This window comes from Apteryx mantelli, chromosome 2 (genome assembly GCF_036417845.1).
Source record: "Apteryx mantelli isolate bAptMan1 chromosome 2, bAptMan1.hap1, whole genome shotgun sequence".
Classification (NCBI taxonomy): Eukaryota; Metazoa; Chordata; class Aves; order Apterygiformes; family Apterygidae; genus Apteryx; species Apteryx mantelli.
In genome coordinates, this window is record NC_089979.1 from 152,419,351 (window position 1) to 152,434,220 (window position 14,870).

A 14,870-nucleotide genomic window follows, 5' to 3' on the forward strand; every position below is an offset into this window, starting at 1 on the left:
GAAATAGGATTATAAAGAAATTTCATGGAGACGCATTATGTTCCTTGTCCCCTAGAGTTTATGCTGAGCATAGCTATGTTAACTTTAACCTTGTATATATTTTTTCCTTTAAAGGCAACAATTATCATAGATAAAAGCAATTTGGTGGAATTAGTCTGTGTGTATCATATCTAAAATGGTGGGAAAATAACTGGGAAAAGAATATGTTTATCTGTTAGTGTCGAACAGTTAAAAAATACTACTCTGATTAAGGTTGTTCCAATGAAGCTTTAAGCAGTCTCTATGCTTTTTACTTCCTATCCTTTCCAAATGACAAATCCAGCCAAATCACAGTTGCAAGGTACAAAAAAAGAATGGATATGGTGTGTTAACAGTGCTTTTGACACCAATTTTAATGACTTAAATGTAGTAGTAATCCTTCTTTGCTGGTGAAATCAGCGTGTTATGTGGCAATACTGGCAAATGTTAGAGTGCACATGCAAATGCGTAAATTTACAAATCCCGTGCTCCCTCAGGAATGCAGGTTTCCCCAGGACAGAGCTGCTGTGATGCAGGGACTGGACAGGAATGCAGAATGGGTTTTTGAACTGCAAATGTTATCTATTTCTTTTTTTTTTTTTTTTTTTTTTTTTCAGGGTGGTCGTGGTGGAAGGGTTCAAATAGGTGGAGAATATTGTGTTAACACAATTGGGTTTTGATAGAGGTAGGCTGAAGGGTTACATCCAAACATTTGGGGGAAGTGGTGGCGAGTTGCCAGCATGCCAGGCAAGTTTAAAGAAGGATAAAGAATTCATAATAATGTTCAAAGCTGCCAGATAAAGAATTATTCTTTACTGCAAAGCACTTTTCTAGGGGTAGTTCCTTAAACTGGGGGCACCTGCAGGCTGAGGTTTCAGCTTAATTTAGTCTGTTTTGCAGGCACATTGATTCTGGTGGCAAATACATGGTAGGGAGCAGCAGCAGGCAGAGGTGCTGATGCTGATTCATGTTAAAAGGAGAAAGGGAATATATGCAAGAAGCAATACAAAGAAGGGAGGCTGATTTTTATGGAAGTCTTGGGAACCTTTTTCTTGTTCAAAAAAATGTACTGTGAAAGCACTGCTGGCTCCACCTCTGTCTTGGCTTGTTTTATTTTTCTCCTAGAGCTAGGAAAAACCTAAACCCCTCATGCCAGTCACTCTCTCATGCTGGTGTTGGGTCTTGCAACAAATGGAGCTTCCAGAGAAGATGATGGATGTGGGCTGGTATTTCATGGGAGGGATTTCACCAGCTGAAGATGGGAGGGAGACTCTTCCAGTGCTGGACTGCTTGTATACTCCTGTTGTGGGAGTGGGCCTCTTCTGCAATGTGATTGCAAAAGTGGGGGGCAAAGCTGGCTCTGTGCTGAGCAGGTGCTTGCCTGATAGGAGAAGTCCAGATTTGGAATAACTTAGGACCTTGGATGCTTATCTAAACTGGTCTTTAAGAAGTGCTCATGTCCCTGGCAGAAACTTGGCCCTGCAAATATTGAAAAGAAATATTGAAAGAACCAAAAAGGTATTTGGGTGGCCTGCAGTGCCTCTTGAACGGACCTCTTCTTTTCATTGGGAATTTTGTCTTTTCAACTGCTTTGTGTGTGTGACACAGTGTTGCGCTGATGCAGAAGGCAACGTCCTCCTGCGAGACGCCTCCCAAGGCAGCCCCCTTCTCTGGGGTGTGCTGGGACTGATTTTGTAACCGTCCAGGTCCTCTACCCGTACTTCTTCTGGATGCCTTTGCTGTCTGAGCGTGCTGGTGGGGAGAGCAGCCCTGTGCTCTGCGGGATGGTGCAGCCATCACAAGTGAAGGCTCCAGGCTGCTCTCTCATGGCTGCTGGAGATGTGTCACGCAGCCTCGGGCTTCTGACGCTTCCCTCGTAGGTTCCTTGTAGCTATTATCCCACATTCCTGCCGGTTGCAGAACATGTTGTTACTGCTTTGTGCTGCGTCTGTCTCCTGTTCCCTTTTTTACAGGCTGATCTGGCCCTATTTGTTCTTGCTTCTAAAACAAAAGCAAATTAGTGCTGCAAAAGCTGAATTATTTTGTTTATGTTATGGTCTGTCAGAGGACCCCACACAATCCTTGCGCAGCTCCCTATGTGGAAAACCAGTGAGTTGAAGTGAGTGAGGATACATGGTAAAGCAGTTGAACCCTCCTGGCATCCTGGCTTGCCCCTCAGATTCCCAAAAGCGAGTTTAAGTTAATTGCTCTGACAGAAGCTAAAGTTGGGGAATAATCCCTACCATCCCTTTTCCAGTTGTGGCATTTCAGGCATGTCTGGAGCACCAAGATTTTAGCAAATTTTTACGGTAAATACTAGATCACAATTCAAACATGACAGCTGTCAATGGAATTGGCTGCTCAAAACTGATTTCAAGCACATTGCCTTCTAGTTAGTCTGTACACGTTCCCTTGGACAGGATGTTTATAACATTCAGGGAGTCTCTCATATTACTTAGTGCAATAATGTGGCTCCACGAATAAATCCATTTCCAGTCTGTTGGCATCACATGTAACAAATGAGACCTGCTAAATGCACTTGTCACTAGTGGTAAGAACAGAAGAAAAGGTACCTGCAGAATTACACGTGTTCTTATAATGATTATAAATTATAAGGAATCATATTTTCTTATGTTTGCAAATGAATGTCTGATAGCCAGTGCCAGAGTGGGTGATATGGCTTGGCTGACTTCAGGGTTTTTGTAATTTCTAAACAGAAACAAGAATTAGAAAATTACTTTGTAGTAGAGCGCAAATATGTATAGCGTAAGTGTAAAGACTGCGGTGCAGTACATGTGTATCTATCTTTATACATATGTAAATTGCAAGACTTGCAGTAAAACCATTAGACTGTGTGATGGCATCAGCACTAATTAGCTCTCGATCCAGCCTGTTCCCCTCTGCCAAAGTAAACTGGAGTTATCTCAATCTCAGATTTCATATTTCCTTCTTTCCCTTTCAGGGGAGGAATGTCTCTGCCACAAGGTATTATATCCTGAACTGAAAACATCTTTAAAGACTGACAAAACATTCCAAATTAAAATTCTAAAATAATTCTTGCTATTAACTTATTATCTACACATTGTCCAGCAGATTTAATACTAGTGGCAGACCCAAATATTTAAAGTATTTTGCCCATAAATGGAAACAGTTGGTGTGCAAATACTGTAGAAATCAAGTCTTACAATGTGTAATGAGAGCAGAAAGTAGAAAACTAAGTTAGCAAAGAAATTTTAACTATGGGGCATATTGTTTTCAGGAGCAATATACGAAGGAAAACTGTCCAAGCTAAATATGACCTATAGGAGCTTTTTCTGGCTGTGTCAGTCTGATGATGGAATATCACCTCTTACTTCCATTTCCAACAGCTGTTTTTGAAAGGAAAGGTTAAAAGGAAAGCAGCGTCACTGTAGGGTATGCTTGCTAAGTGCTCCGACCCGCAGGCCTGCTGTTGCTCTGTGCACGTGGGGTAAGCGTAGCAGTCCCGCAACAGATGGGCAGGAGCAGGACCCAAGCTGTCCCAGACCGTGCAGCCCCCGCGGCCTCTCCGATTTTTGGGGGGCAGCACAGGAGGCCCCAGGCCGGCGCAGGGACCCGCTGCTGCTGTGGCAGGGACCCCCGCAGCACCTGCCATTCAGCGGAGTTGCAGCATGGCTTTTAGCTCCTGGGAGCATCCAGCACAAACGCGTTTTTTTCATAACCTTGTAAGAAGCTGCTCTAATGAAACTTCTGGCATCTGTCATGTTGCAACACCTCTGCATCCTCGTATAGCCGTGAGTGTCACGGTAGAAAAGAAGGGAAAGGGAAAGGGCTAGCTGTAATTACGTGCCCAGGGCGATGAGCACAGGGTAGTGAGCATGGAAATGCAGGGTTTAGCCTAGTTTCACTTTGCCTTTCATCATGAAGAAAGGGTTTTAGCCTGTTGTTTATTCATTAAAGACGTCACCCCCAAACTTTCAGTCAGAGCCATTATATTTGCTTATGAAACTCAGAGAGCGTCGCTGCCTCCGTAATGGGATCATTCTGAGCAAGCGCCAGGGGCTTCACCCTCCCGTCTCCGGAGAGCCCTGAAGTTAATTTACCAGGCGGGAGCTTTCAGCGCAGGGGGCGAGCCCTGGCCCCGCAGGGCCGCGGCCGGCCGGCGGCAGCGCGGGGCTCCGGCGGCAGCGCGGGGTCCGGGCGCGCCGCCGCCGCCGCCGCCGCCGCGGGGGGGCAGCGCTGACAAGCCCCGGGCAGCGGCCGGGGCTGGGGGCAGCCCGCTCCGCTCCGCGCCGCGCCGCCCCGCCGGGCCCCGCCCGCCCCCGAGCGGCGCCGCGGCGCAGCCAATGGGGCGGCGCGGGGCGGCCCGGCCCGCGCCCGGCGCCCGCCGTATTTACAGGGCGGGCGGCGCCGCCGCCGGCCAGTGAGGCAGCGCCCGCCGGGCCGCACCGTCCCGCCGCCGCCGCGCGCCTGCCGGGGCTGCTGGGGCTGCCGCGGCGCGGCGCGGGGAGCCGCCACCGGCCCGCGCGGCGGTGGCCGCGGGACGGCGCTGCCCGCGGGCGAGCGGCCGCTGGGGGCTGCGGCGGGGCTGGGCTGCGGCGGGCGGGTAAATGGATCGCCACTCCAGCTACATCTTCGTCTGGCTGCAACTGGAGCTGTGCGCCATGGCCGTGCTGCTGACCCGAGGTGAGGGCCGCGGGCCGGCGCCGGGCGGGCGCTGCGGGCGGCGGGGCCGGGCGGGCGGGCGGGCGCGCGCGCGCCGCCTTGGAGCCCTCGCGCGGCCCTTTGTTCGCGGGCGGCGCTGCCGTCGGCGCTGCCGTCGGCTCCGGCCGCGGGCGCGCAGCGCCTCGGGGCGGCCGCGGCTCCCCCGACCGCCGAGCTCCGCGGAGGGGGCTGAAGGAAGAGGCACCGCGGCGGCGATGTGCTGCGGTATTTATTTGTTTTGGAAGGCAGGGTGTAATTAGCCCTCAGTAAGAGCCCTCGCAGCGTGCGGAGAGGAGCCTTCTGGCCCCATCAAAGCGGGTGAGCGGGGAGCGACTGAGTGATGTGAAGTCGCAGATACTGAAACTATGTGCTGATAATGATATAATTAGGGGATCACAGACTTCTGGCTGCTGTTGACTTCAAAAGCTTTAAGAGAAGCCTGCAGTCTCTCCTGTAGCCATCTTGACTAAAAGCAGACATTTTTCTTTAATAGCTACGTACAGTAACAAGAAAGAGGAGGGAACAGAAGGGCATTGTTCACTGTTTCAAAATACTAAATACCCTTTCTGGCCTTTTGCATAGCACAGGAAGAAACTTTATGAATTGACAGAAATACAGTTTTAATACAGTAATACAAAGTCCACTCTGTTCCACCAAAAATGTGGTTTTAATTAAAAATCAGTTGCAATAACCCGATGACTGGCCTGTCAGCTTTTGTTTATAAGATTGTCTTAGGTTAATAAAATGTAGAATTTTAAGCAGGCTTGTATAACCAGTTAAAAAAGAAGCATGCATAGCGCTTCACTTCTCTCCTGTGCTCTGCTTTGGTTCATGAAGAAACTGTCAACTGTGATGGTGTTCCTCCTCTGCATCTTATTTCCTACTTGCAATTGTTGTTGTTGTCACACTGTATGCTTTTTTAGAGGGTGCAGGGGGGAGACCTAAAGCAGAATGCTCAGAAAATGATTGAGCATAACCCCAATAGGAAGAGGCTTTTTCATAGCATGCTGGATGGGAACGTGTGTGAATCCCAGCAAAATTAGGTTCCTTGGTCTAAAAGCCCAAGGGAATTAGTGCAGACAGGAGACAGTGAGACACTCCATCATTTGGCTTCTATTAAGCAGTTATTAAAGAGCAGCGGGAACTTCAAGGCCCGGAGCCTGCAGCAGCGTTTTGGGGAAAGCAGGCTGAAGAGTGCGAGCGGACTTGATTGAGGTGGTTTTTCACATCTTTCAGAATACCTTTTAGGCATGTGTGTGCGTGGGGGGGGGAGCGCCATAAAATGGGGTGGCTACAGGGAATCTGATGGATTCATTTTGGAGTGCAAGCTGTAAAAAAGGAAGAGATCTGACAATTCAATCGACTTTTAAAGCCTCGGTGCTACTGTGATGTCGAGTACACCGAGTACATTAAAGTAGTTTAAGTCCACTCTTCTAATGATGGCTCCAAAATCTGACTTCCTCTTAATCCTCGAACTGATGTATGTTTGAGTTTCAACTTGCCTAGAAAGAGTAAGCTTCCCCTACAGCGCAGGACGTGTATAATTCATACCAGAGCAGTTTGGAGAGCACAAAATGAAGAGTTTTATGAAGGAAACTTTTTTATCGCTTCCTTCAGAAATTTTTGAGGTTTCCTGAGAGATTTTTCATACAGCCGGTAGAGGATTTTCAGTCTAAGTGTTTCCCCTTTTGACCGCATGTTGGATTGCATGCAGAATTGGTGGCGGAGGGGAGAACAACTTTTATACTCACAATTTCACCCCATTTAGTGACTTTACATTTGGGTCAGAAGACATTAGCTTTGGCAAACAAATTAATTATAAACTGCACAGTTTGTTTTACGATACTCTCTAAAAAGCCTTTTTGCGTGAAGGGCTGCTTAAAAATTTTTCTCTTTCTGGAGAAATTACAAATAGTTGCCTAGTTTCACACAGTAAAAACCTTCCTGACAGGGAGATTTTAGATGGTAATGGTTCTAGGTAATAACTTTATAAGGTGTTAGTTAAACCTCTTAAATCTTGGCACAGTAGTGAGAGGTAATAAACAATTCAGCAGTTTCGATTAAATATTTGTGTGAAATTAAAAAAAAAAAAACTAGAATTTTTGTTGTGTGTTTCTGCCCAGTTTAAAAAGAAAAAGTGTGCAAGGTTATCTTTATAAAAATAGAATGCTATTCCTATAGTAATAATTTAAAACATAGATGTGACCTTCCTATAGGATTGAAGGTATGTATTTCTTAAAAAAAAAAAAAAAAAAAAAAAGTGAGATTTCATTTTAAATGTGGTTTAACTGCTGACAGTGAGTGGAAGTAGCTATAAAACAGTCTTGTTAGTTCTTTAGACTGGAAAAAAATGCCACGGTGACCTTCCTGCGTCCCCCCCATCCCTGGCTTAGTGAAATGTTCTTGTTTTAATTGAAAGGACCATAGTACTAGTAATTATAACAAGTGCCCCAAGGCATTTGCTGGGATTAAGGTTACAACGAGGTAGGCACTGTACAGTGATGGAAAGGAAACAGTCCCTGCCCTCATGGATTTACAGTCTAGAGGAGTACCCAAAAATTGGTGCTGTTAAATTTGATTACTTTTGTAATGCTTGCAGCTAATGAGAGGAGTAGCTAGTGAGGTGACTTTAAAGGACCAAATTCTTACCTTTCTTGCACAATTTTGTTTTTTTAGGTGAAATCAGATGCTACTGTGATGCTGCACACTGTGTTGCAACTGGCTATATGTGTAAATCCGAGCTCAGCGCCTGCTTCTCCAGACTGCTCAATCCCCAGAATACGCATTCCCCACTTACGCACGGCTGCTTGGACTCTATTGCAAGCACAGCTGATATCTGCCAAGTGAAGCAGGCACGAAACCACTCGGGCACCACCATGTCCACGTTGGAGTGCTGCCATGAAGACATGTGCAATTACAGGGGACTGCATGATGTTCTGTCCCCTCCCAAGGGCGAGACTTCAGGTAGGGCCAGGCAGCTGCAGTGAAATCTCTGTTCTAGGCTATAGGCTTGTGATAATCAAGACCTTGTATGTCTGCTATTGATTTTGTTGTTAATGTAACTAGAGACACTAGCAGGAGGAGCGTGTGGCTGGATGGAGGGAAGCATCTCAGTTGAGTAGCTTTTATGTCTGCATTAGTAAGAGAGGTCTGTCTTGCCTGCTTGACATTGCTTTTAAGAAACAGTGGCAGTGGCATTCCCAGTCAGATCAGCTAGTGGGGTAATAAATTCCATATCATAAACACCCTTAGAATCTTGTTTTTCCATTTATAGGAGAAATTTCTGTATAAATTACAGAGCATGTAGCTGTGGCTCCTTAAACTTGTCAGTGTGGGGTTTAAGAGGTTGTTTAAATATAAGCCAGTTGTTGAAACTGAAATAAGCTTCGCATCTTTTCTCCCTTTGCAGGACAAGGGAGCAGATATCAACATGACAACAGCAGGAATCTCATCACCAAGGTGCAGGAATTGACCTCTTCAAAAGAACTGTGGTTCAGGGCAGCTGTAATTGCTGTTCCTATAGCTGGTGGGCTAATCTTGGTGCTCCTTATCATGCTGGCCTTGCGGATGCTCAGGAGTGAAAATAAGAGGCTGCAAGATCAACGACAGCAAATGCTCTCCCGTTTGCACTACAGTTTTCATGGACATCATTCGAGAAAAGGGCAGGTGGCAAAATTAGACTTGGAATGCATGGTGCCTGTAACTGGTCACGAGAACTGCTGCATGACCTGTGACAAAATGAGACATTCGGACCTCAGCAATGATAAAATTCTTTCGTTAGTCCACTGGGGAATGTACAGTGGACATGGGAAGCTGGAATTTGTATGACCAATTATTTTTTAATCTGGGCTAAACATACTCTCTGAACTCTTGAAGGCCTTTGAGTTCTGCTGGACAGGAGCACTTTATCTGAAAAACAAACTCTCATAAATCATCTTTGAGAAACAAAGGACCTCGGCAAACAGAATCTTGGATATTTCTTCTGAAGGATTCCAAAAGTTGTCTTATTTGCACAGAGTAAAATACACTCAAATGTATTGTTTGCTTTAAAGTTATGAAAGCAAAAATTAGAAGTTGTAAACACTGTCACCAGGGTTATCTGAACTGTAGGGAGCTGAGAATTGAGTTATTATAATAAACTGTATGCAAGCTCCTATGTTTCCTGACTTATTGTAAAGATTTTTTTAAATATATATATTTTGTCTGAAACTTGTTTGTGGCTTTTTGTTTTAGAAAGTAATTGTTCTTTTGGGGGGTGGAGGCATGGGGGACAGATCAAGGCAGTACTGTTATTAAAGCCAATGCATAGTGTTTAAATTCTGAAAACACAGCCTATTTTCCTACTCAATGCGGGAAGCTATGTGGTTATTCCTGAAGGAGGGTGGCAGCTTTATTGTTTAATATTTGAAGTAGCAGTGAAGCTATGTCCTTAATTCTTGTTTGTGCCATTTTCCTCTTAGCTGCCTAAGAATTAATTCAGGTTATGCCTGATACCTGTTTCTTCCTGTCTCTGTTTATGAAGAAGTGCTTCTTCTCTCTGTGCAAACCAACATGTCAGAAAATGTCTCCCAATTCTTCATAGCTGGTTTTCCTCACTTTTGTCACAATTCTTATTTTCTGTAATTTTTTTTTTTTTTTTCTTCTGAACCTTTTACTCTCAGCTTTATTTGGGGGATGGGAGGAATCCAAAAAAACCTGAAGGCAACTCTGCTGTGTATATTACTTTTGCTCATAACCCCTCTGGGCAAAATGGAAAACAACTGCCTTGCTCTTTTATAGCATAACTCGGTATTACATGCTGCTACTTTTGTGTGGGACTGTTAGACTGAAGAGTCAACAACGTTCTCGCTTTAATCTCTGGCTCCTCCTTTGTGCTATTCTTGCATAGGTGGCTTTTCTTCCCAGCCTCCATCTGTGCATTTCGTTGTTCTTTATCCTCCTTCAGCTATTTGGCTTCACTTGATCACTTCATTTGTTCGATGCCTCGCTGCTAAAAACAAACAAAACCCCTGAAGCATCCAAAAGGTTTATAGTATTTATTTTTCTTGCTCTGTTAGACTTTCTTGTAGTAATTAAAGCAGACTTGCTTAAAAGGCAGACCAACATCATGGTTAAAAAGATTCAAAATGCTGCTGCTGGAGTTGAAAAATAGGCAAGAGTCTAATATTAATCTGAGTTTAAATCACTTCAGAAATGCTTCCAACTCCTTCTGCTCTAGTAGAAAAGTGAGCCCCCATTCTTGCCATTAGTGAGGAAGGGGATGGCGTAATTAGAGATACAAAAACTTTGGAGCAATGCTCCAGTTATATGAATTGATCTGCAAGTCTCGGGGCACTTGGAGCACTGTGGTGTATTGCTTTGGGATACACAGTCTGAAATAAAAGGGATGTAAGCAAGGGAAAGCTGCCCCTATAGGTCACAAGTTTATGTTCCTGAAAGTACACTTAAACTATGCGATAGGCTTGTTGAAGATAAGTTGGTCACTTGGCTGTGCAAACAGAGGTACTGGTATTGCAAACGTATCCATACAGTTAAACACTCGTGGAGGCAGAGTGCAATGAGAGCCAAGGTTCCACCATGCCTGTGTCTGCAGCATTAAAGTATAGTTTAGGAGAATTAGTTTCATCTCTACCTCAAGCTGCTGACTCTTCTTATTTCCTCTATATGCCTGAAGAGTTGCTTTCAATGCCATAAGTTATGTTCTCTGATATTTACCTTTTTCTGCTGCTAATGTTTAAGAGATAATGCGGATGTAACTGTGGTAGGAACCTGGCCCATGGTCTTCTGCCTGACCTTTCAAAATGCTGCTTTTCTGTAAGTGCTCTGCCCTTTTTTGCGTTGATATCAACTAAAGTCTGGGGCAGTTGCCTGCTCTACCAAATATATTCTTTTTAGGGAGGACTGGCTGGGAACTTGGTGTTGAAAGAGACAAATCTGAAATAGCGTCTGTCACAAAAGGAGCTGCAGGAGTAGTTATGATTAGACAAATGGGAAGAAGCGATAGCTGAACTTTGCAGTGCTCTCTCCAGAGCTCGGAAGGAGCATGTTATATAGTCATCAAAACATCCTGTGACCTTCACTACTCATTTGCTGCTGATTTGAATACATAAGGGCCTATTTATACTTGCCATTGAAAGGCTAATAAGACCAGGCTACTCTTAATTGGCCCCTTGCTGTGGAGATATTTTAAAGAAGAAAAGAGATGTTTGCCTTCCTCTGCAGTCTTCAGAGCAGGGCCACTGAACCTCTAGGCAAAGCACGCAGGTTTGCAGCTGCCTTCTCCTGATGCTGTCCTATTACCAGGTCCGGTATGTGCAGCTTAGGTGCGGTAGCTGATATGGCCTGCAAGTGTCTAGGCACTGAGTCTTTTAAAGCTGGCATGTGGACTTCCAATTTATTTTTGAGCCTATGTATTCAGGAAACTACGTTACAAGCCCTGCTTTCTGGTCTCAGCTATGTGAGTTATGGAATTAGCTCCATGTTTTCTTACTGAAGCTTTACCAGACTTTAGGATCCCATGGGGGGGAGAAGCAAGCAGTGGCTATCTGTGTAGGCTAGACAGTGTGGGGCAGAGACAGCGTCCTCCCATGTTTCTTCATCAGTGACTCTTCTGGAGTACACAGGTGCATGACTGTGCCAGGATAGGACTTGTTGAATCAGATTTTCTAGTGTTCCCAGTGTTAAGTGCACATTTGAAACTAGCAGTCACCTTTGCTGATGCAAGCTGATAGCCTTTAACCATGAAAGCAGTACAACAGTGGGGGAGGTTAATGGTCAGCATTCTGCCCAAGCCACGGTTTATGCACAGCTTGGTTGGTCTGCGCTTTTGATTCCGCTTTTGCTTCCTCAGTCCAACAGAAGGAAATATTTCAGAAAAAAATCACTTCTGCAGAGAGTTTTTGACTTCAAACAGGCTGAGAAAAAATGAACTGTTCACCAAAATCACTTGGCAATTCTGCAGACCATTCTTTGGAGAATAGAATATTTATTGCTAGTAAGTATTTTGGTAGAGGCTGCTTATTATATCTGCAGATCTCACCGATACAAGTTTTCCATTACTCTCTGGTTTTAATCTATATTCCTGTAATAAGGAGGGACCTTAGTGATGGTCCATGGGCTTCCCTAGTGCTGGTGCCCTATCAGGCACGGATAACAAACAGCCTTACAAGGCAGGGAACAAACAACATTTACAGCTGCAGAGCCTGGCCAGAGGCTGGAGTCCAGAGAGGTGAGACAGTAACTGATGACTATCCTTTTAAAATGTATTTGACTTAGGAGCCTGGATTTGTCATTGTGCTACGCACTCTCAGATTTCCACTGCAGACAATAACAAGCACTCCTTTCTTTGAAACTGCTGCAAGCCCTGGAGTGCAAGAGGGACAACCCTCTCTATTTCTAACTGAAAAGTCTGTCCAATTGGAATAAATGAAATCAAATGTCCAAGATGTAATTTAGCTTCCCCTGTGCCTCTCTCTTTCCCTGATTCTTTTCTCAAAACAACAGTGCTTGTGGCTTTCCCTATGTCTCTGCTTGTCCCAGTCTGGAGGGCCGTTGGGTTGGTATGTCTCCTCTTAACTCCTGCTGAACTGATTCTATTAAAACTTCCTTACTCCATAGGGGGTTTGACCTTTTTCTGAAATACCAAGTGTGTCTGCTTTGGAAATCACAAACTTCTCCTCCTCTAAAGAGCCTGTAAATCTGGTTTCAATGTTGGGTGATTACAGGCTGTGCAGAGAGCTTGAAAGTAAGCAGCCACTTCTGGTAGCAGAGTGCTGGAGCTGGGCTGCCTGAGCCGGGCTGTGATTCTCATTTTTACCCCAGAGTGTGTTTAGAGTAAAGCCACTGACGCCAGCAGATTCACCCCAGATTAGTGCCTGTGTGGCTGATGTCAGATGCTGGTCCCAGGAAAGCCTACCTTTTCTAACCAGGACTTTGGAATGGATTTTTTTGTTATTGTATAACCACATGCTACGTTATAAATCTGGAGTGATCCCATTAGAAGTGGATGCTGCCCTGGAGGGCAGACACGCTAAAATGCCTGGGGAAAAAGCGACATTTTCCTTACATGAAATGGATGTGTCTTCACCAGCCTTTGCTACCGTCGTAATGGTTAAACAAGGTGTGAACAGGGAAAAGGTATTGCCAGGCTGTGGGTGCAGGATCATGTCAGATGCTGATCAGTGGGGTTCTACCGCAATTAAATGAAAGTAAAATTTGGCCTTTTCATTGAAGGAAGGGATAAGATGATTATCTCCTGAGAAAAAAAAGATCTGTGGTCAAAGAGACCTATATCTTAAGGAACAAGTTGAGTGAATAGAAAAGAAGGTCTCTGAAGTAAGTAAAGTTGTCTTTCTTTTTATAGATGTTTTCCCACGTGGGGACTGAGATCAATGGAGCAGTGTTTGTTTTGTTCCAGTGGCTGGCCACTTTGCAGGATAAACTCTCCTTCTTGTTTTGGTTCTAGGAGTTACTCAGGGAAATGGTATTTTGGATCTGTCACTGTATTATATTTCCATACAAAAAAGTTGAGGAGAGGTGCTGTAGAATTGCAGCTATCTCTTGGGAGGGGCGCAGTGTCTCCAGCGTTATGAATCCTGGCTCCCTCTAAACAAACAAACAGTGCCGTTTTCTTTGTCTCACCTCTAACCTTTGTCTGCGGCCTTTATAATCCCAGTGGGTGAATCCTGAAGTAAAACAAACTGCAAGGGAAGAAAGCCAGGAGGGAGCCTCAGCGCCTGCAGATTAACAAAGCGTTGTGCTGTCCAGTCAGCCCTGACCAGCGGCTTCAATCCTGAAACGATGTTCAACAGGAAAAACAGAGCAAAACCCACCCTGACTTGAACTTTCAAGACCGCAGGAGTTTAATGCTCAGCTTGATGTCTCCTAAAGGGAGCAGGGAATCAGACATGCCAAACACCTGTCTTGGAAACCCAAATCCTAATGAGTTATCAGGAGATCTGAGCCCCAAGCCACATGGTTTTGAAAAATTCAGACTTTGCTCATCACTGTTTCCAAGTCCTTCATTGTTGCTAGAAGGGCCTAAACAAATGTGCTCCCTCCCCCCCCCCCCCGCAGTGTGATTCTCTAGACAATTATGTATAGCATCCAGAGAAACACACAGTGAATTCTGTTGAAACAGCAATGTTTAGATGGACCTTTTCACTGAGTTTTTCTGCCTAGAAGCAGGTCCTGCCCCGCAGGTCCTGCTTGCTTTCCTGTAGGCAGGAAAGGAGTGAACAGGTCAGTACTGACTTGTTAAGAAAAGAGTTTGGCATGAATTTAGAGTGAGAGTTTCTTTTTTAAAAATGTTAATTTTTTTTCTCTTTGCAATTATTGCACTCTATTGTAATACCTCAACAGTCAAGCAGCTGAGAAAAGCTAGTGAAATGTATTATTTCCCCCACCTTGCCTATCAGCTGTATTTTAAAAATACTGACTCAAAAAATCCTTTTAAGAGCAGAGCCTGTTCTTTAAGCCTATTTTCTCTTTCACATACTAGATTAAACAGTCTTTCAGTACCATTTCAATGGAGCAGCAGGGGGATGAGCAGCTGCTTTTCTTTTAGTTACGTTTCCATTTTTAAAATGAAGGCAACCAAAAAAGGTAAAAGCTGCATTATTATGAACTTTTAGCTTCTGTCTCTGCCAGAGGCGCTGTACCCCTGGGGGACCATTAGCAGGGCAGCAACTGTGTGGACAGCTAATGCCTTCGCAGTGTGTGTGAGGCTGGTTTCCACTGTTAGTTTTTTGGGATTGTTTCACCTAATGGCCTGCAGATTGCAGAGGTAAATCCCCTTCCTGTCACTTGGAAGGAAAATATTTGTGCAGTAAATCTCCTCCTGGAGCTCGGCTGTGACACCGGTGAGGGACAAGCAATAAAGGCCAGCCGGCTCCGCGGGCTTGCTTACCGCTGGGTGCTGGGGATGCTGCTATTTGTGTGCAAATCAGGGCTTGTATCAAACAGGTTGCTTTGAAATGCTCAATTTGTTTGGTTCTGGCTGTGAAGTAGCCTATTTCATCAGGGGAAGAAGATTTATTAACCAATTTTTTATGGCTATCAACAATGGCTTAGCTCCAGCAGGGTCCCTAGCATTTTTATTAAGTGCAGTGGGTTACGCAGACAGAGGTGTTTTGCTTTGTTTTGGTATTTTAACTCGATGAACTGAGGCC

The 14,870-nt window shown here is 44.9% G+C and overlaps 1 protein-coding gene across 1 annotated transcript; it reads left to right on the plus strand.

Moving 5' to 3' along the window:
• Nucleotides 1–4,535: 4,535 nt before the first annotated feature.
• BAMBI (BMP and activin membrane bound inhibitor) lies at nt 4,536–8,910 on the plus strand. Its single transcript, XM_067291842.1, has 3 exons — nt 4,536–4,683; nt 7,378–7,665; nt 8,111–8,910. The coding sequence occupies exons 1-3, from the start codon at nt 4,608–4,610 to the stop codon at nt 8,527–8,529; spliced, it is 783 nt and encodes a 260-aa protein (XP_067147943.1). The 5' UTR covers nt 4,536–4,607; the 3' UTR covers nt 8,530–8,910.
• Nucleotides 8,911–14,870: the final 5,960 nt, after the last annotated feature.